Source organism: Protopterus annectens, chromosome 3.part0 (assembly GCF_019279795.1).
Source record: "Protopterus annectens isolate FY-2018-M chromosome 3.part0, PAN1.0, whole genome shotgun sequence".
NCBI classification, from domain to species: Eukaryota; Metazoa; Chordata; order Ceratodontiformes; family Protopteridae; genus Protopterus; species Protopterus annectens.
Window position 1 is genome coordinate 1,103,962,911 of NC_056731.1, and position 27,037 is coordinate 1,103,989,947.

Here is a 27,037-nt window from a genome sequence, read left to right on the forward strand (position 1 = left end):
CCTTCCCCTTAAGTTAATTACGTTTCAGTTTCTCTCCTTTTCATAGCAGCGGCAGCCTCACACACACACCTACCTCTCTGATTTTGTCCAACCATTCATTGTTGTGGTCCTCTGCGAAGTCCAAACGTCTTCTGGAGACTGGAATTCAAGTTCCACCGTGCAGAAGATGAAGACGTCATGTAAACAATTTTGGCTTTTTCTGCGTCTGTGCGCATGCGACCTGACGCAAAGGGCGTTCTTAAAGTAGAACACTCTTTAAAAAAAAAGTATTTTTTTAATTAAATGAAAATATTTTATTTTTTCCGGATAAGAAAAGGCAGTCGCCGTTTTCCGGACAGTGTCCCTTATTTCCGAAATGTCCGGAGTCGGGTAATGGCTCTAATTATAGCCAAAAAGCAGACCGTGACCGCAGGCAATAAGGAAGGGAGAGAGGGAGTAAAGATGGCGTGGGAGAAACACTTGAGACCGTGGCAGTGGCACAAAACCCAGACTTCACGTGTCTGGTTTTGAATGAAATTTGTAACTGGACAATTTGTCAGAAAAACGGACAGTCCAGTTAAAAAACGGACAGCTGGCAACCCCTACTCCCTGTCTCCATTGCATCAGCTCATTCTACTGAGTACAGTGAGATCATTTGTGAAGGCTCACCCCTTTAGCTTCTTAGCCTTGAATTATGTTCTGCTTCCTCTCTTTCTACTTAAAAAAAATTGTGCCTCTTCCTACTTTATTTTGCTGCTTGTGCTTAGGTGTTCAATTGCATTTGTTACTGTTTGTCACTAGCCTAATTAAATTGTTCTGCATCTGCCCTTAGATGCTGATTTCAAAGCTACTGAGAGAATCTATAGAACTAAGTGATATTTTTCAATTTATTCTGACTGATACCGCACTTGTATTTGATTAACCATGCCATTTTATTAACTTGCATTACATCTGCACTGTATTTTCTCACTGTTTTACTGTTAAACTGTTTAATTCATTGAGTGTGAACTGTTCTGCTGTTATATTTAAGTGTGTATTTGTTCTCCTGTGTTAAATCAATCTAAACAGAGTTGAGCATCTTTACCATAGTCTTGTTAAGGGTTTTGCTGTATCCAGATCTATTTGTGTGATTCCTGTGTTTCCTGCTACGTTGTCTTGTGTTGGCTGAGGCGTACTTGCACTTAGTGGGAATAAGTGAACTAGTTGGAGTATAAGGTGTTTAATTAAGAGCTCAGGGACAAGGGTGGATTGGTCAGTTCCAGTGTTTCTATTTTACTTTCATTTTTGTGGTATTTAAACCCCACAGTTGCACTTGTTTGTGCGTCACACACTGCCACAGTGCTGTTTTAACCCTTTGCAAGGTATTTCAGCTGCATTTTTTCACTTTCAGCAGTCCTGTGTAAGTGAGGCCCTTCCTTGCAGCTACTGTATTGACTTTATCCTGCCCTACTCACACCTATGGGTACTGTGATAGTACCCACTCTACTATCCCTGGCCTCACTTCCACAGATTCTGACAACCATGGATGGACAATTTCCTATGGTTTCTCCTGCTAGTTGGGTTGATATGAGCATCCTGAGACAGTGTAGCAACTGCCTCATGTACACAAAAACCCTCTACTATTATCACCTAGGAATACAATATGTGAGAGATGCAACTACATTAAGAACCTAGAATCCTTGCTGTCTCAATCACACGCCAGTATGTCTGGCACTGAAAAGGCTGTCTGCACAAACACTGCAAACACCACACCTCTAACACCACCCACACCTGTACAGCACACTCCTACATATGCAGAGGTTCTCAAGAAAATTATACCTTAAGAAAAGAGACTTCCAAGGCAAAAACACAAACGCACATCACAATCCACAGCACCATACACCACAGATAGTTAGTTAGATAGTACACATACCTATGTCTCACAGCCTCTAAGGCCCAGCCACAAACCCAAGATACTAGTCATAGGAGACTTTATCGTGAGACACACAGATGTACCCCTCCCCAGGCTAGACAAGGAGAAAGTCACAGTAAGTTGCTTGTCAAGTGCTAGAATCCACCATATCACACACACACACTCGGGTCTCTCAATAACAGGTACTGTTATGACTTTGTCGTAGTCCATGTTGGTGCGAATGACTTGAGACATACCTCTCTGGACTATATGAAGAGAGACATGATTGAGCTCACTGAATATGTGTCCTAGGCACTCATGTTCCTAGCCTTAAGCAGCAACTTACCGTCACCCAGAATGATGCCTCAGTACAAAGAGAAAATGATTGACTTTTAACAATTGGCTTAGTTTCTGGTATCATTCCAAGGGGATTCAGTACCTGATAGCCTGATTCTTCTAAATTAAATTTAAAGGTCATGCTGCTAATTACTAGGAGTCTTAACATGAAACTGCACTCATTGCAACCATTCCTTGCCCTGGAAGATGCCGACATTTGTGCAGTCACTGAAACCTGGTTCAGAGCTGCGGAGAGCAACCCAGCTTTACCAGGTTACTCATCCTACCATACGTTCAGACTCCAAATGGAGGGCTACAAAGCCAAAAGAGGTGGAGTTTCAATATTTATCAAAGACATACACACCTCCAGGCTGATCAAAAAGTATGATGCACTGGAGACACTCCAGATGCTGTTAACTGTTGACAAAACACCTATTCAAATCATAGCTAGCTACAACCATGACTCAGGACGCCCACTCCACCTATCTGGACTTACTTGAATCCATCAAGATTCAACTCTCTACCCTGATCCTGGGCGACTTTAACCACCCAGCCATAGAGTGGAAGACCTATTCTAGCCCAAACATGAACACCCAGAGATTTCCCAACTTCATCAGTGCAAATGCATTGGATGAACTGGTCGACATCCCTATGAGAGATGAAAGTATCTTGGACCTGGTACGAACCAACATGAGTAGCTACTGTAGTATCCCTACAGTGTTATCCTTCTTAGCAAGATCTGGCCATAAAGCGATCATTTTCGAAGTCACCATCTCCCCTAAACCCCCCCCCCCCCCTTGCTAGGGTCAAACAAAAAAACTTTTCCAAAGCTGACTACAGAGAGTATAAGCATCTTCATAGTCACCATCCCTTTAGTTGGAACTAGCAGTAATGTCCAAACCTACACCAAAAAACTATATGAGCACCTACATAACTGCATGGTCTCAGCAATACCTGACAGGACCAAATCATCTTCCTCAAGGAAGAGTAAACTTGTCTGGTGGACAGCAGTAATAAACAAACTCTATAATAAAAGGAAAAATTGCTGTCCAGGACCAAGAAGCAATCTCTCCTTTGTCTGAACAAGCAAATAAGGTCACTGATTAAATCCTCTAAGGCTAACTTCTAGTCCAAATTGGCCACATCCACTAAGGACAGTCACATGGCCTTCTTCACATACGTCCTCAGTCTCAAAAGTAACACCAAATCTGCTCTGACCTGGTGGTTAGGAACACCACATACACAGACACCATAGATATAGCCAACCTGCTGGCAGACAGGTTCAGTGAAAACATCACCCCCCTGTCCCAACCATCAGTAAACCAGGACACCCCCAGCACCTGCCCCCCCTCCCCTCATCACCAGACAGCAATGCCCTCTCAGAGGCAAAAAATACAGCCTCCATGAGACCCAACAACATCCCTGGCTGCATCCTACATGACCTCAGGCATGAGCTCTCAGCACCATTAGGCACCTTATTCAACCAAAACCTGAGCAACAGCTTCATCTCAGCTTAATGGAGGACAGCCACTGTCATCCCTCTACACAAAGGTGGAGCGTCCTCCGACATAAGCAATTATAAGCCCATCAGCCTAACTAGCCCGATTTGCAAAGCCATGGAAAGCATTACCATGGACCATATAAACAAGGAAATTGGCAATCTCAAAATGCTTGACCCCACACAGTTTGCTTTGATCAATTGGAGATCATGCCAGTTAAACTTGGTCGACTTCTTCGAAACAGTCACCAAAGCCATGGATGAAGGGAAGACTATGCACACTGTCTACCTTGCCCTAGCAAAAGCCTTGGACACTATTCCCCACTTGGGCGTAATAAATAAACTCTCCCAGCTAGGCATCAACCCATATGTTATCAGATGGGTAGCTGACTGGCTCACTGATATCCACCTGTAGTAGTAGAGCTGTAATGAGTGTTGTACCCTAAGGATCAATCTTATGGCTTCTACTGTTTGGGATATACTTTTCTGAGGTGCAAGCCAAAACCAGTGGTCTGTGGCTGACTAGGTTTACAGATGACTGCAAGCTGGGTGCTGTCTTAAATTCCCCTAGTGGTGTGAACATCCTCCAAGAGGGCCTTACCCAAACTAATGACTGGTGCCAGAAGCATAGCCTCAAACTGAATGCCAAGAAATGCATCATTATCCCGTTTATGGAAAATGGCACCCCCACTAATTATCACGTTAATAACAATATGCTAAGCATGCAGTCAGTCATGGGAGACTTGGGCACCCAGGTTGATAGCAAAATTACTTTTGACCACCATGTTGCCTCTGTTGTACAGAAGGCTTTCTACATGGCCCACCTGATAAGTAAGGGTATTTCATTCAGGAACAAGGCGGTCATAACATCCCTGTACTCCTCCCTTATCAGACCCATTTTCGAGTACAATGCCCACTTCTGCATGTACATTGCCAAGCAAATGCAGAAGCTGGAAAGACCACAGAGGTTCCTGTATACTATACAGATAGGCTATAAGCCTTGTCCCTCTACTCAGTCTCATACAAGCTGCTTAAGAGGTGACCTGTGTCTGGCATACAAGGCCATCTAGACCCAGCCTTGATGGAGTTGCTGCATATCCGTAAGTCAAACTCCACTTGTGCAGCCCCGCACGCAGGGCCTCAACCTGGTCTGTGACATTAATAGAACTTGTTGTTGGATAGATTTGTGTCCCAAAGACTCCCCCATGTGTGGAATAGACTCCCCCGCTCCATGTCAGATGAGTACATCACTAGCCCTCTTTAAGAGGAACCTGGATGGGAAACAGAAAATACACCCCTGGGATCCCACCTGTGTCCCTGCTGGACAGGGGGAAACAGGTGCTGACTTTGTACGAACATGGGTGAAATCATCTTATGAACCTAAATAGGCCCTTATTAATTAATGGACATAGTGGCTTTCATAATTCTAGGAATAGAGAAGGAGTATCAATTTATTCACCCTCATTTATTACTTAAGGGGATTGGTACTGCACTACTGTGTATTAAGATCGTACAAAATAGTTCACCTAGTTAGGTTCATTTACTGAAAAATGTTGACATCATAGCTGGATATCTAAATAAATCAAGCATTAATTGCAAAAACTTTGTGACATTGTTGTCTTACATAGTGCATGTGGCTGAATTGAAATTGTCAGTAAACCATCAAGGAATACAACAGCATTCATGATTTGAATTGTGTGAAGGAGAAAATCAGGATCTCTTCTTTCTCCATTTTAACTGAACTTTGTGATTCAGAGCATTTTTCTTTAAATTGCGTAGTTAATGGCAATCTAAAAAATAAGAAAGCTATAACAGAAAGAGAATATAAAGCTTATCCTAGAGATGACTTTCATTCTATAAATAATAACTTGAGAGGATAGAAATTGGAAGTTAACATTAGACAACTAGATATTGCAGATTCCTGGAAAGTTTTTGTATATCATAAATAGAAACGTGGATAGGTAAACACAAGATTTATACTTAAAAGAAAGGAAATTGGTTTGATATGGTGGGCAAGACAGTTAGACAAACTGAAAAATCGGAAGAGTATACTATGGAGAAAATACAAGTCCCATCCAAATGAGTGTAATTCAAATAAATATACGAGCAAAGTGGAATTTAGAAAACCTCTAAGGAAAGTGCACTATAGGTATAAGAAAGATCTTGCAGTACATACCACAGATAACAAGAAGGCATTTTCAAGCACATAAGACAGTATAAGAAACAAGGTTGAAATACAGTTGAAAATAACTGTTTAGTAACAGAGAATAGTAGTGCATTACTTAATTTGTTTAGAGACAAATTTGCAAGCAATCACCCATTATTTAATACCTGCAATGACATATGTCCTGTAACTACCTTATCAGTGAGAAAAAAAGGCATTGGGGTAATAACTACAACTTCAGCAGGACTGGAAGCACTGAACAGATACTTTTTGGTAACTATTGTTAATAGTATAACTGGATGTCTACTATTCCTGCCAGTGATAAAACAGCCAGCCAGCTTCCAAACCCTATAACTGGATGTCTACTATTCCTGCCAATGATAAGACAACCAGCCAGCTTCCAAACAGCAGAACATTTCTATGTAGCCAAACCATTAGTCAGCTTGTAAGGTAGTTACAGGACATATATCATTGCAGGTAGTAAATAATGGGTGATTGCTTGCAAATTTGTCTCTAAACAAATTAAGTAATGCACTACTATTCTCTGTTACTAAACAGTCATTTTCAACTGTATTTCAACCTTGTTTCTTATACTGTCTTATGTGCTTGAAAATGCCTTCTTGTTATCTGTGGTATGTACTGCAAGATCTTTCTTATACCTATAGTGCACTTTCCTTAGAGGTTTTCTAAATTCCACTTTGCTCGTATATTTATTTGAATTACACTCATTTGGATGGGACTTGTATTTTCTCCATAGTATACTCTTCCGATTTTTCAGTTTGTCTAACTGTCTTGCCCACCATATCAAACCAATTTCCTTTCTTTTAAGTATAAATCTTGTGTTTACCTATCCACGTTTCTATTTATGATATACAAAAACTTTCCAGGAATCTGCAATATCTAGTTGTCTAATGTTATCTTCCAATTTCTATCCTCTCAAGTTATTATTTATAGAATGAAAGTCATCTCTAGGATAAGCTTTATATTCTCTTTCTGTTATAGCTTTCTTATTTTTTAGGTTGCCATTAACTACGCAATTTAAAGAAAAATGCTCTGAATCACAAAGTTCAGTTAAAATGGAGAAAGAAGAGATCCTGATTTTCTCCTTCACACAATTCAAATCATGAATACTGTTGTATTCCTTGATGGTTTACTGACAATTTCAATTCAGCCACATGCACTATGTAAGACAACAATGTCACAAAGTTTTTGCAATTAATGCTTGATTTATTTAGATATCCAGCTATGATGTCAACATTTTTCAGTAAATGAACCTAACTAGGTGAACTATTTTGTACGATCTTAATACACAATAGTGCAGTACCAATCCCCTTAAGTAATAAATGAGGGTGAATAAATTGATACTCCTTCTCTATTCCTAGAATTATGAAAGCCACTATGTCCATTAATTAATAAGGGCCTATTTAGGTTCATAGGATGATTTCACCCATGTTCGTACAAAGTCAGCACCTGTTTCCCCTGTGAGATTACGTCTGGCAAATAGAGAACATCCAGAGAGGTAGCCTGAAAGCCAGTTGATGGTTTGAGGAGTGATGCTGAAGGTCCAAGTTATACACACACAATTTGGAGGGAGAGTGTCCTAGAAGCTGTTGAAATTCAAATGAGTATGAAACTACATGTAATTGTTTATTGAGACTGTGCCAGGAAAAGCTGATGCAGAATGCAAGATTATGAAAATTTTGAACATATCTACTATGGTTGCTCATCAGATGTTAGCACATTTGGAGAAATTTCCATAGGGTTTAAAGCTGCTGTAACATATATCATGGATCTTATTGAATAGGTGGAAAGGTTCTGTTCCCACTAGATTATCCTATGCAACTTGATGTATACTGCTTTTGTTTTAATGTGTATTTTATTTTAGTGGTTTTAAGATGTTCTTCATCTCACATTGCTGCAGTCCTTACATATGGGTAGTCCGCTGTCCTCGGTCAGCCCGAATACCAAAGTATTAGGCTGACGTCGGTCAAGGCGCTTAAAACTGACATCAGGACGTCAGGGTACAAAAGCGCATGACCGACGTCATTTCCTCAGTCTTTTTTGCCGCATGGTCCGATGCAGAAGCAGCGTTGCAAGTGCCGTTCGGCGTTCTGAAATTTTTCGAGTTCGGAGTTTCAGACCGAATCCAAGTTGGCTAAGTACCCCGTTGGGGATTATTTTGGTTTTTTCTTGCCTCAGTGTTTTACGGATGTCAGAAAAAGTGAATAACTGTATTTCTTGTGGGAAACAGATACCGCATAGGGATTATCATTCTTTGTGTATTCCTTGTTTGGGGCCTGAGCACGACATTGTTGGGTGTCGCTTTTGTGCTAGGTTCAATAAACGCACTATTAAGCGAAGGTTGGATTGTGCTAGGCTGGTCTTTGGGAAGCGGTGCAATTATAATATGCCGTCGGATTCTCCGGCGCCCGCTTCTGCGAAGAAGCGCAAAGACAAAGCAGTTAAACCCAGGCAAGATGAGTCGTCCGTTCTGGACGCCGGTTCTTTAGAGGCTTCAGTGGAACCGGTGGTTCCGACGGAGACTTCTCTGGAGTCTCAGGGGGAGACTTTGATTTTGCAGGAGGTGGTCTCTCAGGAGGCAGGTCAGGCTGAAGGGGCTTCCCAAGTTACTGTACTCCCCTCCCTTCCTAGGGTGGTTAGGCCTTCTCCTTCTGTTTCCAAGGCTTCTCCCAGAGGCAGGCCAGTTTCAGCTTCTGTTGGTGTCACTCCTAGTTCAGCAGGGTCTGTGCCTAAGAAGCACATGCTTAAAATGGCAGAAGATTTAATTACTCTGATTAGAGGTTCTATGCCCCCTCCTGATAAGAGGCCTAGGGTGGAGCCAGAGTTGGGAAGTTTTGAGCAGGCTTGGATATTTCAGAGTCTTCAGCTGAAGACTTGCAGGAGTATTCTCCTTATTCTGATTCTGATGCAGATGATTCCACTCCTTCTGCTTCTCCTCCAGAGGATTTTTCTTTTCAGAGACACTTCATTCTATGAGGGAACATTTTAAGTGGGAAGGTCAGGACTTCTCTGATTCTAGGAAAAGGCTTAGGGAGTTTTTGCTGTTACCCCAGCATAGGCCCTTGGCTATACCCCTGTTCTGGATGTTGTGGAAGATGTGTTTGCAGAGGCTTCACTTAATCCTGATTCTCTGCCTCCTGCTCCTGTTAAACCGGATAGGTATTACAGGGTGCCTGAGGCTCATAAATATCTTTATAAGAGTCCTAGGGCGGACCCAGAAACTATTAGTCAGGGACCTAAGGGTGTCAAGGCCTCTGTTGTAAAAATCCGGTTCCTCTAGATAAAGAAGCCAGAGCTTTGGATAGATGGGGAAAGAAGGTCTATACATCTTCTACCTTAGCTATGAGGGCTTTGAATTGCCAGTTTCATATGTTGAAATATCAAAACTTTCTTCTTTCTCAATTGAAGTCTAAGGTGGATGCTCTGGCGGAAGGCATTGAGTGTAAAGAGTTGCAAGATTTGGTGCATGTCTCTGAACAAGTGGGTAAGCATTCATTACAGTGTGGTTTTGATGCTGTGCAGGCCTCGTGTAGGGTGGCTGCCACTGGCTCAGTTCTTCGCAGGCACGCCTGGTTAAAGGATCAGAATTTATCTGACCATGTTAAGACAAGGATTTTGGATGCTCCTTTGCAGTCTGATGTGTTGTTTGGTTCACCTGTGGAATCAGTCTTGAAGAAAATGGAAGACAAGGCTAAGTCTATGCAGGCTGTTAAAGATTTTTTGCAAGTTCAGCCTCCGAAGTTTAGTAGGAATTGGCCTGCTAAGGGGTGGACGTATCCTTCTTATGATTCTCAGTCTAGGGGTAGATCTAGGCGTGGTAGGGGCACAGCTCAGAGTTCTTTCAGGCCTAGAACAGGGAGTTCACCTGCACAATCTTCGGTGAGGGCAGGGGCCAGTCCTTTCGTAAACAGGCCCAATGACCTACTTTTCAGCTGCCAGATCCTTCTTGCCTGGCAGCACCTTTGGGAGGAAGGTTAGCACTCTTCAAGGAAAATTGGATGTTGATTACCCAAGACAAATGGGTATTGGATATCATACACCAGGGTTACAAGTTTTATTTCCATACCTTGCCTCCTTTCAAAGGCATGCCGGACGTTCCTCCTCAGCAAAGACTAGAGGCTCGCAAACAAATTTCTCTACTACTTCAAATAGGGGCCATACAAACGGTGCCTCTGCCAGAAGTGGGCCTAGGATTTTATTCTCGCCTGTTTCTAGTGCCAAAGAAAGGAAACACGTGGAGACCAATTTTGGATTTATCCATCCTCAACACATATCTGGACATTCCCAAGTTCAAAATGTTAACGTTACAACAGCTTTTACCTCTGCTGGGCAAAGATCACTGGATGGTGACTCTGGATCTCAAAGAGGCTTACCTTCATGTTCCTATCAGGCCCAGTTGCAGGAAGTATCTGCGTTTTCGGGCTGGGACTTCACATTATCAGTTCTCTGCATTGCCCTTTGGCTTATCTACTGTGCCCAGAGTGTTCGCGAAGGTTCTGGCTCCAGTGGTAGCTTTCTTCAGGCTAAGAGGAATACAGATCTATCCTTATTTGGACGATTGCCTGATACTGGCCCAAGAAAAGGACGAACTTCTTCATCATTTACAGTATGTGATGGCAGTGTTAAGATGCCTGGGGTATTCTGTGAACGAAATAAAGTCCAGTCTAGTACCCTCTCAGGACATGTGCTTTCTGGGTGTGAGACTGAATACAGCATCCCAGATGGCCTTTTTGACCCCGGACAAACAAAAGAATCTTTCCCTTTACTTCCACCAGTTGTCTCATCAGTCCAGGCTGACTGCAAGGACAGTCCTTCAAGCCTTGGGGTTCATGGCATCTTGTATTCTGGTACTTCCCAATGCCAAACTGCATATGAGGAAGCTACAATGGTATCTCAAGAATGTATGGACACAGCACTGCCAAGATTTGGACGCTGTCATTCAAATAATACCTTGCATTCAAAAGGAATTTTTGTGGTGGGCTCAGGAATGTCACCTAAACAAGGGACTCTCTGTGACCCGGCCAGAGGCGAGTCAGATTTTAACGACAGATGCCTCAGACAAAGCTTGGGGAGCTCATCTAAATGGAAAATGGATACAAGACATGTGGCCTGCCAGACTTCAACATCTACATATCAACTTGAAGGAGATGTTAGCAGTCCAATTTGCATTGATAGCTTTCAAGGATTTACTTCTTCCAGGGCAGGTGTTGATTCAAACAGACAACACAACTGTCATGTGGTACATCAACAAGCAAGTGGGAACGCATTCTTATCCTCTATGCAGACAAGCAATGATTTTGTGGGAGACTGCTCTCAGTTTACAGCTAAATCTTCAGGCAAGGTTTCTGCCAGGAGCACAGAACTCCTTAGCAGATGTGTTGAGCAGACAAATTATGGATCCCCACGATTGGAAATTGGATCCTCATGTATTCCAGAGGTTGACAGTGTTATGGGGAACTCCAGACATAGATCTGTTCGCTTCTCCACTAAATTACCTGCTGCCAAAGTTTTGCACAAAAAGGTTTCATCCCTCAGCTTGGAAAGTGGATGCTCTCTCATTCAATTGGAGCAATCTTCACGTGTATGCCTTTCCACCTCTGCCTCTCCTCCCAAAGGTACTGCTGAAGGTCAGACAGGACAAGCCAAACATGATTTTAATAGCTCCAGATTGGCCTCGACAGCACTGGTACCCATTACTGAGAAGTCTGGTACAGGAGCCTCCATGGCCTTTGCCTTGAAGTGCTCACCTGCTGTCTCAGGAGAATGGTCATTTACTCAATGTCAAACTTCATTCTCTTCATCTGACAGCCTGGCATATTCTGGTTTAAACCCTGGAGGGTCTCAGCTTCCACAACAAGTTTTGAATGTTATTTTGGAGGCCAGAAGGCCTAGTACAAGGAAAGTTTACGCAGATAAATGGAGGAGATTTTTATTTTGGAGTACAGCAAAGGACTTTGATGTTTCTAAACCTAATTTAAGTGTGGCGCTTCAATACCTTACTGAGTTATTGGACAAAGGTTTGTCCTTCTCCTCTATAAAGGTTCATGCTGCAGCAATCTCTGCTCACTATGACTGTGACCCACCATTATTTTCTCAGCCTTTGTTTAAGCAATTCCTTAGAGGGGCAAAGAATATAAGACCCCACGTGAGCTCCTACTCCTGCTTGGGATCTCAATTTTGTGTTGGAGAAACTCACTCTACAACCTTTTGAGCCTGCAGCATCGGCAGAGTTGAAATATTTATCTTGGAAGACTGCTTTTTTTTGGCCATTACCTCTGCGAGAAGGGTTTCTGAATTACAGGCCCTTATGGCAGTTGAGCCTTTCTTAATTTTCCACAAGGATAGGGTGTCTTTGCGTACTAACCCTTCTTTTATGCCTAAAGTGGTTTCTAGTGTGGCTTTAAACCAAACTATTCATTTGCCTACTTTTTATGCAAACCCCCAAAATAAAGGGGAAAAGATTTTGCACACTTTGGATATACACAGACAGTTGCGATATTATTTGAGCAGAACTAAAGGGTTCAGGCAGTCTCAGCAGTTGTTTGTTTCTTTTGCTTTGGGTTCTCAGGGCAGACCTGTTTCAAAACAAACTATTTCTGAGTGGATTGGTTTTTGTATTGCTTTCTGTTATTCCCATCATGGTAAGGAGATTCCAGCTGGGATTAGGCCTCATTCCACTAGGGCTACTGCCACTTCTACAGCTTTTTAAGGGGGGTGGCTACTAAAGATATTTTGGAAGCAGCTACTTGGAGTTCAGTGCATACTTTCTCTAAGTATTACCACCTTCCACTTTACTCTAAATCTAGGGCTGGATTTGCAACTGCAATTTTACAAGGCATGTTGGCAGCTCCTAATGCTTTATAGTTTTGCCATCCTCCCTTACCTCTGCTTTGGGATTCTACCCATATGTAAGGACTGCAGCAATGTGAGATGAAGAACATAGTACAGTTTTGTACCTACCATAAATGTAGATGTTCAAGATCCACATTGCTGCAGTCCAACCCTCCCTCCTTCCCCTCTGTTGTTGAAGGTGGTGGTGTGGTTTGTGTTGTACATATTGTAAATATGGTTAGTGCACGGGTGGTTGGTTGGTTGGGTTTTGCTGGTTTTTGGCTTTGGCCTGTCTTGTTAGGGCCTTCTGACATCTGGGGCAAGAAAAGACTGAGGAAATGACGTCGGTCATGCGCTTTTGTACCCTGACGTCCTGATGTCAGTTTTAAGCGCCTTGACCGACGTCAGCCTAATACTTTGGTATTCGGGCCGACCGAGGACAGCGGACTACCCATATGTAAGGACTGCAGCAATGTGGATCTTCGAACATCTACATTTATGGTAGGTACAAAACTGTACTTTTCTTGGTTCATGTTCTTCTTGTAGTTTAACTACAGGATAGTTGATATTTGTTTTCCTTTTTTAGCAAGCTAGGTTGGATGTTGTTTGTGATATAAATAATGATGTCTCATTGAGGCTTAATTAGTTTGTTTATGAAACTGCTTAGCTTGTGACTTTCCCCATGAAATTTAATGCAGCTCCTGTAGGGAGAGGTAGTATATTGACCATAAGGACCAATGTAGTCTTAAGGTTCTCCTCCCTTATCCTCTGACATACCTTTAGATCAGTGATCTTTGTGTGATTATCCACAAATTTATGTTCAAGGGCAGGATGCAGAATTCACATTTTAGAGCGTGTTTGCTCAAATTTCGTTTTATTCATTCATTCATTCATTCAGAGAAAGAGTTGGAGCCTCCTTTTACAGAAGAGGTTACATATCGGTTATCTGCTTGTGGGACAAGTCTGAGAGGATAACAGTCGTCATGAGAAGTACTTTTATCCTTGGGAAGGATATACAACATAAATAAAAGATGCTTTACTTTTACACCATTGCTGCTTTTCTGTCATTCCTAATGATACAACCCCTCAGACTCAAGTTGTTTTCCCTTTGGTGGATTTAGATGACTTGGTTCCCTATTATACAAGCCCTGAAGGTATAATTCAGATTTGTTGTCTCATCTCTTTTGTATTTCATGGAAAAATTGGCTTTGATTATGTACTGTGACTGTTTTATGAGTTCTCACCACCAGAGTGAGTGAAGGAGTGCCAGAAATTTTGATGTAAGCAGTTCTTCTAGGAGTCTTCCACACAAAATCTGTCATTTAAAAGTCCAGCTTCCCCATGAAATGTAAACTCTGTTATTAGGAGACTTTCACTTCCATCTATTGAACCTGTCTTCTTTATATCCTGCAAGTCTGTATGCTGAAAAAAAAAAAAAAAAAAAAGCTTTCCTTTTGATTGTTGGTCATCCAGAAGAAAATTCTGAGCTCCAGGCTATGCTGTTGCATAGAGACTTAACATCTTCTTAAAGACACGTAAGCCATACTGACTTAATTTCAGGGATAACTCAGATATGGCATGACCAAACATTCATGTGGTTCTCTGATCCCCCCATGACTCCCGCACAGAAGCAGAACAACTCCACATACACGTGGAACTTGCTACCAGAGCAGTTTGGCTTCCCACCATATACTGCTAGCATTACCAAGTCCGTCATACAGGTAGAACTGTTGCTTTGCTGAAACAGCTCATTGACTTCAGTGGAGTGCTTTGTTGCTTCAGAGTTGTACATTGGTAGCAGTCACCAGTGTACGAGTCCTAAGTTTCAGCATTGCAAGCTTCATTCTCCTTTTGTAATGAGACTTGCAGCTCCACTGTTCAGCATTAGCATACTTTGAATGAAAACTGGTGTGTGTGTGGTTAACTACTCAACATGTTGTACTTCTCCATGCCCAAGTCCTGCGAGACTCCAACCCCATAATCTTATTTAGTCTTGGGGGGGGGGTGATTTTGTGACATGGCAGGGGGGTGATTTTGTGACATGGCAGATCAGAAGTGAAGTCTTCACTAAATGATCACTGCCTTCTTGCATTTGATTTTCACAGAGCAACTCATCACTTCCCCTGCAAGTGTAGTCCTCACCCTGCTATGTGATTTCTCTCATTTTGGAGACGAGAACTAGTGATTTTAACTGGCTGCATGTATGTGAGCAGAAAAGCATCATTTAGTAGTTAAAATGTGTACTAAAATTAAAGGCATCTATTTTATTGCTGTATAAACAAAAATATGTGCTGTCCTGATGACAGAATCACAAAAGCTGGATAAGAAGCAGATGTGTTTTCAGGTAAGTAGCTTATTTGATTTATTGTAAGCAAAAAAATAAGCCAATACTAACTCAAAAGAGGTGCCCAATAGATATGAGAAAGCACCCAGTGAGAATAAGACAGCCAGCATCAGTAAAAGAGATACAATGACTGGTTAAAATGTTTCTGGCCCGCACTGGAAAAGTAGTAAGAGCCAATGTGAAGCTTGTTTCTGGGATACGATAATTAACTAGCATACTGATATGTGACCTGCACATCTTACACCAGGTCCAGCCAGCTTGATGTTTTTAATTATGATTTTATAAATAAAATTCCATCATTAAGTGAGACACTGGTTGCATCTGAATGTGTAAGGAAAGAAGGCTTGGAATAAAAACTGGAAATGAGGAAGTATGCTGATCTGAAAGGTCAACATAGGGAATACATTTTTCATAAAGAGCAGTTTGTATAACTGAAATTAGGAGAAAAAACAAAATTGATCCCTGTTCAGACATGAGATCAGATCAAACTGTTCATGTTAACTGTAGGCAGTGGGAGACATTATTTAGCAAAACATTATTTCTTTATCAGATCCTTTCCAGAATAGTTTGCATAATTTAATTATACTCCTAATACATCATGGATGTCACCCTATGTTTTCTTGATTACCTGCCTGTCAGAAATCAATTGCTTAATCATACTGGATGAAAAACAGTGGTTGCTGAAGACTTTTCCGTACTGGTTTGGAGAATTTTTCCCTTTCCCAATGTTGGTGTTGACTGGAGAGTTGGTATATGGATGTTCAGGGATGTGGGAGGTATAGAGGGGCTTGCCTCCCTCTAAAAAGCATTTTGCTTTGATGCATGCTATTGGAGCAAAGGTTATTTTGCAGTTGTGATGAGTTTTGATCAACAGAATGATTTTCTCTGGTGAATGATCCTCAGTCTTACACAATTGGTAATAATGATGAAAACCATTCTTACCATAGTAGATGGTATTAATGGGGCCTGTTCTTATCATGATAGCCCACTGCCCATAATAATCATACAAGACAGTTGAGAAATCTGGTTATTTAAAAAAAAAAATTGTGAGTTTGAATATAGACAGAAATCTAAAGACATACAAAGTTGAAAACAGCTGTGCACATGTATTGTTCGGGAAAGTTTAAATGTTTTACCCCCATTAAAAATATTCTGCTCAGGAGTTTAAATGCACTGTATACTATTAGATGGCAGGGTAGTTTTGAACACTCAAGGAAGCATCAGTTTAATGTTTTACAGTACATTGCCTTAGTGAAATTAACTGGAAAAGCATAGAGTTGTAAAGAATTGCTGACTTTGAGATTGCTTAAATGAAAAAATGTTATGCTTTATTGCATACTTCTTAGTCCCTTTACAAAAATGAAAAGATGTGATAATGTGGTTTACAGTAGAAAAGCCAGATTTGATGGTCCAGCGGCATGTAGATGTGACAAGCGCTGATCTCTGCCTTCCTCATGAATTGGGCGTAGTGCTGTATCAGAGTGACTTACTTTTGCCCTTTTAAGTCCAGTCATTTCCTGTGATTCATTTGCAGCTCTCCTGTTAGCTGAAGGTGTCAGGCTTGTTGCTGATAGGTCAAGTTGGAGACTCCAAGAACATATATGCTCAGGGCATTATGTATAAGCCTTGTTAATATACAGTGATCTACTGTGGATTTCTGTTTATGCTCTTCACTGGAATTTAGACCTGTTGATTTTCACTTGGCATGGCTAATTGCATGGCTATGTGGCTGTTTGTTTAACTGAAACATATTATTTTAAGCTAACCGTATCGCAAGAATGCCATTTGTTTAGCATGAAGATTTGCAATTTTTTTTCCCTGTATTGCATCCCTGCTACATGCATTAACTGATTTCTGCCACTTTTATGTATTTTGGGGCTTTTTGTTCACTGTATCAAAGAACGGAACTAGTGAATAGAATTGAAATCACTAGAGTAAAGACTGAATAACTATGCAAGAATTAAGGGTATATTCTGATGGAAAAGTATACTAAAATGTCATCTCTGCTTTTAGAAAAAGAGATTGTGACTTTTGACTAATTTAGTCTGAAACTTATTTGAACGCAGACTGTGTCTCCAGCTCCGAAGGACTTTGTGAAAAGGATGCAGTCTCTTCAGTTAGATTGTGTTGCAGAAGATCCAGACCCTCTCCACACAGGTGACCGTTTTTGCTTGTTTAATGTGAAGTGATTCTGTGAAAATAATATTTCAGTTTATTTGCTTATGGTGTTCTAACTACACAAGTACTAGATGCCTTTGTACATTTGGGATCAGTCTTGTGACTTTTCAAACTGAATATTTCTTTCACTTTTGGGAGAGTATTTTGCATTCTGCTTTGATGCTAAACACCAAAATATCTACACAGAGACCTTTAGGCCAATCTGTGCTTGTGTAGTTTCTGAACTGGTTTGTTGTGTCATTGATGTGTTGTATATCTGTTGTAGTGTAGGTTTTGCCTAACGCCCTTGTGTTTGCTTTCTGCACCACTAGTTCACATTTTCCTTGAGATTTACTGTCCCTTGAGACTAGCCATTCTTACTACTTAGCACTATTTTCAGTAAAGCGTTTCCTTTATTTTGTCTGAGAGGTTTTCTTAAATGACTTCTTAAGCGAGCAGAGGGCAAGTAAACAACAAACAAATAAGTAAGTACATATAATAAGTTCAAAGTGGAGAAGTGCATATAGCAGAGTCATAGCTAGGTATTGTAGCACTTGTGCAGCTCCCCATTCTGCTGTTCCCTTCAACTTAAAAAAAAAAAAAAAGGTTCATGTTTAGAAACTGTATCAGGCTGCTTCCTACAGATGTAACAAGTAGCTTGCTACAGTCTGAACATAACTGAGCACTGAAGATCTTCAACCCTGACTACAAATGCAACATTGGCATTATTTTCTGAATGCCGCTATGGTACTGCCACCCATTTAGCATCTGCTGATTGCATCTGGGCAGTTGCCTCTTCATCCTGCTATAGCCACATCTGTGGTATTTGGTCTGACTAGGTTTTAGTAAGATCAAGTCCATGTGAAAGACTCATGAGCAATCCAAACTCTCTTTTATTACATTTATTCCCATATACACTACTGTATGAATCGGTGAAAACACATCAGAAAGTGTGAAAGAGAGAAGTCACACACACACACACACACACACACACACACACACATGGACGGACAATTTAAAGTGCATTAGTCACTTTCAGAAACATCTTTGTTTTGCATCTACTTTCATTTCCCATTATATTCCTCTCATAGTTGCAAATGATTTTACAAAAACTGAACTTAATAGTGTGTTGGCTAATTTTTAGTTTCATGTTTTTTTCTATAATGCCACCCACAAATTATTTCTTGTTAGGTACTGAGTAGTGATTACCCATAATACTTTACAGTCATGCGTTAATCAGAAACAACATACCTATTTGGAGTTGGACATAACTTATTTATATTTTGCTTTGACTACTACATAATCACTGTTAATTTTCAGTGTGAGGTGTTCACCTACAAGAACTAGTTGACAGATTGACTTTATAGGAAGTAAAAAACTTAATTTATCTTGAAAATACAGTAATTTAGGAAGTGAAGCATTGTGGGTTTTGTCTTTCATGATGTCATGGCAGGTATTTCCATTTCTGAGAAAAAAATCCAGGGGCTGTCCTTATCAACAAATTAATACACAAAAACAATATCACTGACAACTGCATAATTTGGTTTTGTATATGGTTAGGAGGTTACATTCAACTTCAAAGATTTGTTACTTTAAACTTGCTTCCAAACATGACCAATTTACTTTAATCTTGCTAATCTGCCTACTATATGTCTTTGGAATGTGGGAGGAAACCAGCATACCTGGAAAAAAGTCTTTTGAATGTAAGAAGGACATGCAGACTCTAACAGCTTAGGCTGTATCTTGGGGGGGGTGGACATCCAGGTCTGATGACACATTCATCTCTGGCTTCTGTACAAAGCTGATGTAATTTTTGTGAGTTGGCATTCCCCTTCACCCATTCTACATCTGTGCCAATTTGTATATTGGTACTTTTCACTGATCAGCTGGCCCCACAACTCTCCCCACAGGACAATAGGGCCCAGGTTCTGCAGCACTTTGCTTCATCTTTTTCATCTCCAAGAATGTGCTCTTCTTCTTTGAAGTTACCTTCTCCTGTGGTGCATAAAAATGGCCAGGTGCAAGGTGAAATGTACTGATTCATCAGTGAGATCTTAATCTGCTCATATGAACAATGAAGAGGAGGACATAGATTTCCCTGTACCCTTCCTCCCAATGATCACAAGCCCACTGAAGTCCTGGAGAGAATGGGAAGGCAGGAGTTCGCCTTCTAATCCTGCATCCTCACACAGCAGACACTACCAAAAGTCTTTAGATCTTTCCAGCAAACTTTGTGTGCAGTTCCTTGTATTTCTGATATAGTCAGAATAGCTGCTAAATCTGCTTGGGCATCTTCTGATACATTGACCTTAATTCCCATGAAACAGCGTGGAACACTGAACCTAATTCCCACGAAAGAGGGTAGAGTGCAGTGCCTTCCTAGGGACTGCAATTTCTGGTCAAATACTGCTAAACCTGACACTTTGGTTTCTGTAGCATCTCAAAAGAAGAGTCCTAGACTGCAAGGTCTGCAGTACATGCTCCAGACAAGAAGTTCTGGGCCATTGATTGCTTAAGAAAGTACATTTACACATACTTAGCCTTTTCACTGAGGTTATTTAATAACTTGGACCTTATAAAGAACATTTCTGATGAAGTCTGTCATAATGCTGAAAATGATGGATTAATTGCCAAGTTGGCCTTTCAAAGAGAAGTTAAAGTCCCAGTCTGCAGCTGTCTTTCTCGTGAAGAATCTTACAGTGAGAGTGGTTTTAATACAGGGGAGGTTCTGATGGAGCTATGACATCTGTCATTACTGTATTGCTGTGGTTAACTAATTTCAATGAAGACACTGAATCAATATTTATGAATGCTTCTTTTCAAGGTTCACAGGATATATCACCCCAAGATTAAGGCAGATGTGGAGAAGATTGAGCAGGAGCATAAAACTTTTACAGCAGTAGAGAAGAAGTTTTTCATTCCAGAGATCCTTCTCAAGAACACAGAACAGTTCATCGCAAATAGATTATTTTTCAAAAGTTAGTGCCTGCAGTATATGTGGTTTCAGTGTGGGCAAGAACAACAAACTAAACACTGTGGAAAAGCTTCAAGCAACTGATTCAGTTTTCAGAGAGGTTCTAGCAGCCTAGAGTTCTCAGCAGAACTTGGTCAGGCATGGTCTTCTTGTTGGAGGACAGCAGCAGCCCTGAGAACTTGCCCAAGTTATGCTTTCTGGACACAGGTGTTTTATGTCCCTTCCTCCAGTAATGCAGACAAATTTCACCATGGAAAGATGAGTGAGAACAGTAATAGGCATAAGTTACATAATTTCCTCTCACCCCCCCCCCCCCCGCAATATTTTTACTCCTCATCGGATAAAAGTGACAGAAATAGAAGCCTTTAGACTCTTAGGAAACTAAATCAGTAAGGATACACTACTACTCCTGACCATTTCTTAAACCATAAAAAAGACTACCTCAGGCCACCTCTTATACATAAGTGACTTAAATTAATTCAAAAAGACACCTTATGTGTGGTGCTAGTGTAAATAATCATTCCTTCCATTGCAGAAGGAGATTGGAAGTGCTTTCGGTCCTCCAGAATGTCTATGTCCACATAAAAATTGACTGAAAAAGAATCTAGGAGGTATCTGCACTGCAGATTTGCACCCAGTCACTATCAATTCCGAATGTTTCCACTCAGTCTTATTTTAGCTTCCCAGGTTGTTCACAGAGGCACATCCACTGTTGTGGAACCCTTGCATCTGCAGAGAGCCAGTGTGTTCCCATATGTGAATGACACCCTACTTGGTAACCTTCCGTAGCACATTTAGTGTCAGTGCAGGAGCCTCGTTAGTTTATTCCATATACTTAGGATAACTTTGAAGCCAATTCTCAGTTTCAGCCCCCTATTTTCTATTCTTTTTTTTTTTTAGGCTGCAGCCTGCACATGCACTTATACAGAGCATAACTACCCACAGACTGTGCTCAAACACTTAAGTCTGAAGTACTCATACTTCTGCAATCCTCTGCAAGTGCTTATCATTGTCTAAAGGAGCTGATTCTTATACTGGCAGACATTCCCGTAATCCCTTGCTCAGTGTTTATATGACAGTTCTCTAGTGTAACCTTTAGAACCACTGGTCAGAGTGTGGACTCAAATGAGCACAAGATTCTTGTATCTCAGACGTGCAGATGACATTTGTCACGGTGGACAGATGCCAAAAATCTGTATTTAGGCAGTCTCTTCCATCTTTCTCCTTCCTCCACAGCAGTCTCCACAGAAGTGTCATTTCTGAAGTGGGAGTGGCATTACACTGAGCTAACAGCTCAGGGTATCCAGATGTCACTAGAAGTCTTACTACATATTGGCATACTGGAAATGAGTATTCCTGCTATCCTTCAAGATTTCCAGGACTCCAAGAGTTACGAGTACTGACCACACAAGGATTTGAAATGCCTAAACATAGTAAGGCCTTATGGATATTGGCTGCCAAAAAAGCAGTTACTAGAAAAGGAAATCAAACTCTAAACCAACTGTAACTGAAGTGGTAAATATTGTAAAGGAGGTAAATGACCTGAAGGTGGAATCTTTAGTAAAGGGAAAGGAGCACATTGCATAGAAATATAATTTTTGGGAACAATACATATAGAATAATATTTAGAAGGAGGAATGAAATTTAGGAGAAGGCAGGAATAGAGCAATTAATGTAATGCTTGAGTGAATGACAATTGTTAAAAAGTGCACATATATGTATATTGCATGAAAATGCCACATTTTTAAAAATGTGTTTAATAAAGATGTCAAAAAAATCGCAGTATAAGTTACTGAAGAATATGTATAGACGATCTAATATGTTATGTTTTAATAAGTTCTAGGTACCCTATGTAAATTAAAAAATTGTGAAGAAATGTAAAGTAACTAACAACAGCTATGTTGGGGGGAATGTTTGAAACAAGCAGGAAGTTTGATTGAGGAATGCATTTTTCATTGGTCTGTTGTCTCAGTGACTAAGGTTTGTGTCCCATTGTTGTTAGAACCAAGAGTTCATTGTTTTCATTTGGTTACTGTCTGTGTGGTGTTTGCATGCTGCCTCTATTTCCATGTTTTTTTCTCCAGGTACTCTGTTAAACCTATCCTTCAAAATGTGTGCTCTTTAAATATATTGGATTTGGCCTTGCTGCGTTGGCCCAGACCATGGTTGAAAAGGTTTTGCATTAAATCATTTTGCCAACTTGACCCAGGCTATGGTTGAAAAGGTTTTACATTGAATTGGTTGACTTAACTGCTTACCAAAAGTGTAAATGAGAAATTCAGTTAATTTGAAACCTTGTAGTGTTTTATGTGTGGAAGAGGGCAACAGTTGGCTCATGCATGCTCTTAACAATGCTACAAATCACTGTCAAAAGGTTAATATATCCGCTGCCATAAGTTCCCAAACATACATTTTATGCTACTGCTCTGAAAGGAGGGTTGCAGCTGCTTCTGGCTGTTGTGTTCTCTGTGTGTGTGCTTTCCTGGTGGAGGAACATCTCTGGACTGTAGATATGCATTTGCGGTGGTTATTATTTTTTTGTGGGAAGGTGTGTGCATGTGTGAAATCTACAACTATGTTGAAATTCTTTTTGAAGATATTCATTTCATGGTGGTATCTTTGCTATCTTTTTTTTTTTTTTTTTTGCCTTGCCTTAACTGAAGGTTATACTTTCTCCAGGTTGTAGTTTTCTGGATTTTTTCCATAATACAGCCCTAACTTTTTTCTTTTGATTGAAAATGAGAGCCATGTGACTTATCTATTGTTTCTGTAGTCAGTATGATAAGTTAATATTAATTTGCTACACTGAATACCAAGTGTTGGCTCACTCTAGGATGTTTTTTTTGTAGTGCAAATACCAGCTTTATTTTTTTGACATTTCTGCAGATAAACCAGGTTCCTTACATAGCTCAGATGGCCTGAGACCAGACAACGAAATGAATGAATGCCTGTTTGCCCCTTGCCCTCTTAATGAACCTGCAGAAAATGAAGAAGAAAACCTGCAAAAAAAATTACAGCTGGAGTATAATTATCACACGTTTGGTAGCCGCATGGATAAACAAAACCACCAGGTCTCAGTAAGCATGACTGAAAAGATCGCACAGGAAAGAGAGAGGAGGGTTTGCAGTGATTCATTTGTCAAGGTGTCTTCTTCAGGAACACCTTACAACAAAGCTGCAGATGTGTCCATGCCATTAGCAGATGTGGGACAGTATGGTAGGAGTGCTGCTAGGACAAGCCCAACCAGTGACAAAACTATACCTCCAAAACAGGGTTTTGAGAAGAATCACTTTGCAAAACCAAGTCTGCAGCCGGGTAAAGAGACTCCAAGTTTAAAGCTTGAAAATTCTTTTTGTCCTGAAGATGCAGATATTTATAGATCTCAGCTTTTAGATCCTTTCACTAAAACCCCAGTGCCTGAGTCATGTGGAGTCCAGCCCTTTTTTCTGCAAACTTATCCAGCTGAGCCAAGTAAGTGTCTTTCTATTTATTTTCTAATGGCATGGAAGTATACCAATTCTGTTTATACTGGGGAGGGGAGAAAGTGCTTTATCAGTAGTAAACTTATTGTATGTATTTTAAAATTAAAAAATAAATGTCTCCAGGTCTACAGGTCCCAGCCAAAGCAAAATCAGTTAAAATTAAAATGTTTGGAAATATCAAAGGGTTGAGAACATTACTTAAAATAAGTAAATAAATAGGACTAGCAGAACAGCTGTTAGGATGTGCTTGCCTTTTTCTACTCACGTAAAACTTAAGTCTGCAACATCAAAAACTTAAATGTGTTCAGCAGTGTGACATCAGAATTAAGAAGAAGTATTATTGAATGAAAAAAATATATATAAACCCTTTTCCATTTTAGGAATCATTCTGTTAACAGTGGCTTAACAGAGTAACAGATGCCTTTCTGGTCGATAAATAATTATTGTAATCACCCCACAAAGGATTCCTAGCCTCCGTTTCTTATATGTGCAGTGAAAATCTGCAGACATAATCCACACTGATATATATGTGGTCAAAGTACTCGTAACACTGTTTTTTTTTTTTTTTTGCTTTCCTGGTATTAGAGTGGGCTAAAGTTGGGTTGGCTCAGGATTTAAATTTAAAATGTTAATTATAACTTTGTCACCATGTAGAAAGATAGCCTTTTTCCCATTCTGGGATAGGTAATAGGCAATTATGATGTCAGACTATGTACATATATATATATATATATATATATATATATATATATATATATATATACACACACACACACACATACAATATATGCGTGTGTGTGTATATATATACACACACACACACATATATATATATATATATATAAATGTATTAAAAAAAAAATATATATATATATATATATATATATATATATATAAATATATATGTGTGTGTAAATTTATAAATGGATATATATGTGTATGGAACCTGGACACTTGTGCAAATTTAACTTTCACCGAAAGTCGAATTCGTGCTCACACATACTCAAAATTGCTGTTCATCGAAGCAACAATTTCGGGTATGTGTGAGTGGTGTGCCGGTCGCACTGCGGTGCGAGTAAGGGAATATTCCTTTACTCCACTGTAGTGCAATCTTGGAGTGAGAATATTTAAGCAGGCGGGGTGTGGGGAGCACAGCTCCCCTGCAAAAACATTTAATTAGTGTGTTTTTTTTTCACAGTTTATCGGAAGCGCTTTTTCGATTAAAGCGCTTTCATTAAACTGTGATCGGTATATATGGATTCAGACACTTGCTTTTTCGAGCAAGTGTCCTAGATCATACACACACACACACACACACACACACAAATATTTATGGATTTGCAGGCCTTGTACTCCATCCATCCATCCATCCTCAACCCTTTTCTCGCATTTTGCACATGGATTGGGGTGTCACTTCAACAGTGACAATCATCTTAAGCCAAAGTTTACACCGCCAGGTGGCTAACCTTGCCACAGTAGTTCATTCATACCTCACACGTATGGGCAATTTAGAGTGTCCAGTCCACCTACTGCATGTCTTTGGAATGTGGGAGGAAACCAGAGCACCTGGAGGAAACCCACGCGACTGCAGGGAGGACATGCAGACTTTGCATGAAGGCACCCCAGCTGATTATTGAACCGGAGAACTAGTTTTTACAGTATCTCAGAATACCAGGATTGTGGCACAACGTTATAAAAGATTGCTGCTTGTTATGGTTGCCATTTTCTTCCTTCCAGTCTTATTGGTAGCAGTCTTCTTTGGATTAACATCTGTCTGTCAGATTTGAGATTCCATAACACTTTTATGTAAGCTAATATCCTTTGAAGGAACATTCCCAGCATTCCCATCTGAGTTGATGACAACTTATGTGGATGTTAAAATTCCCATGACACTTGTCAACAAATAGAGCAGGAGAATTTCCCATGAGTCCTAGCCAAAATTCCACCCATCTACATAAATATCACCTATGGCCAGCCTAATGAGTCTAACCCAGTTAACAGAAGTAAATGAATGCATACATGCATACAATTCACTGGGTTAGAGGCACCGGAAACTATAATCCCCCCTTCCACACACACATGCACACCCACATTGAAGGGTCACAGTCATATCATGTACTGGTTTTAGATTTTATTTAATTTTTTATTCTGACATACACACCAGTGTGCCTGAGTAACAAAAGGCTAATGGCAACCCCCCACTCCCAATATTACAGCAGTGGCATATTTAAATTGTTTGAAAGTATGTTTGGTGTAATGCTAAAGCTTGCATCTTTTTGCATTTTTGTCCATGATTATGGTTATAGCCCCATGTTTTTAGAGAGGAAATAACTGCCACCTGACTTAATTTATTAAATTTGTGAGCAGTCAGTACTTCTAACTTGCTGACGTGGTTGCACTGCCATCAAATTCTTTTGGCACCTACTGCGTATCTTTTGCCATAATTTTATTTATTGCTGCTGTTTTTTCTTTGTTTTTTTATTATGCCCACTACATTCCAGCTGTCAGTTCTACCACAGTCAGTTTGTTTATTTATTAGCTTGTGTGGTAGAGCCAGTTGTGGTAGGCTGTTATCCAAGCAGCCATCTTATTTTGCCCCTAACTCCTGGCAGCTAACATGCACTCCCAGAATTGCAAGAGCTGCAGAGCTTTCCCCTGTGGGTGTGCACATTCCCACACATGCTTCATGAAAGCTACCACATGAATGTAGCTTAACATTGCCAAGCAGATATCCTCATCCTATACAGTGCTTCTCTTTCTCTCTGTCTCTCTAGTAGGTGGTGGTGGCATTGCAGTGGTCCAGACTGCCTCCCTTCCCCAAGACGGATGAGCTGGCATCGGCCACCTACTGCCACCCATCCCCACTCACCTCTTCCAGTGCCCAGGCTACTTTTAAAACTCAGGTTGTTTGGATAGTAGTCAGAGCTTCCTTTCCCTGTGCCACTGCGACTGTCAGCTACTCATGCTGCTTTTGGCACCCTCAGTAACTTGCGAATTCTGAGCTGTAATCATGGAATAGGTTATTTTGTCTAAAAGCAGCCAAATTTAGATCCTCTGCAGCACTCCTCCTTGGTGCAGTAGAGGAAAACAATAGGCCCTAAAAATAAAATAAGTCTAACTGACTGCTTTAGAGCACTGTAGCCACTAAGGCAGACCCAGAAATAGACTCTCTTCTCTTTAGTTATGTAATGAACAAGTGTAGCACCTAGGGCTGCAAAAGTTGTTTGGTCAAATCGCAAGCCAGCAGTGTTCATTTGCCATACACTTTTAACGGAGAGCACGTCTCATATGTTTTTTTTCCACAAGTACAGTTTGTAGAGTTGCTCCTGCTAAGTTTGTCATAGTGGTCCAGTGGAAACT

At 40.5% G+C, this 27,037-nt stretch overlaps 1 protein-coding gene across 4 annotated transcripts in view; it reads left to right on the forward strand.

Annotated features, from left to right (window-relative positions):
• RIPK1 (receptor interacting serine/threonine kinase 1) overlaps nt 1-27,037 on the forward strand; it is a 1,251,693-nt gene that overhangs the window by 732,661 nt on the left and 491,995 nt on the right. For all 4 annotated transcript variants that reach the window (XM_044065340.1, XM_044065337.1, XM_044065339.1 and 1 more), the window contains exons 9-10: nt 17,131-17,221; nt 23,082-23,666. In XM_044065340.1, coding sequence (XP_043921275.1) covers nt 17,131-17,221; nt 23,082-23,666 — 676 coding nt within the window. The remainder of the gene's footprint in view (nt 1-17,130; nt 17,222-23,081; nt 23,667-27,037) is intronic.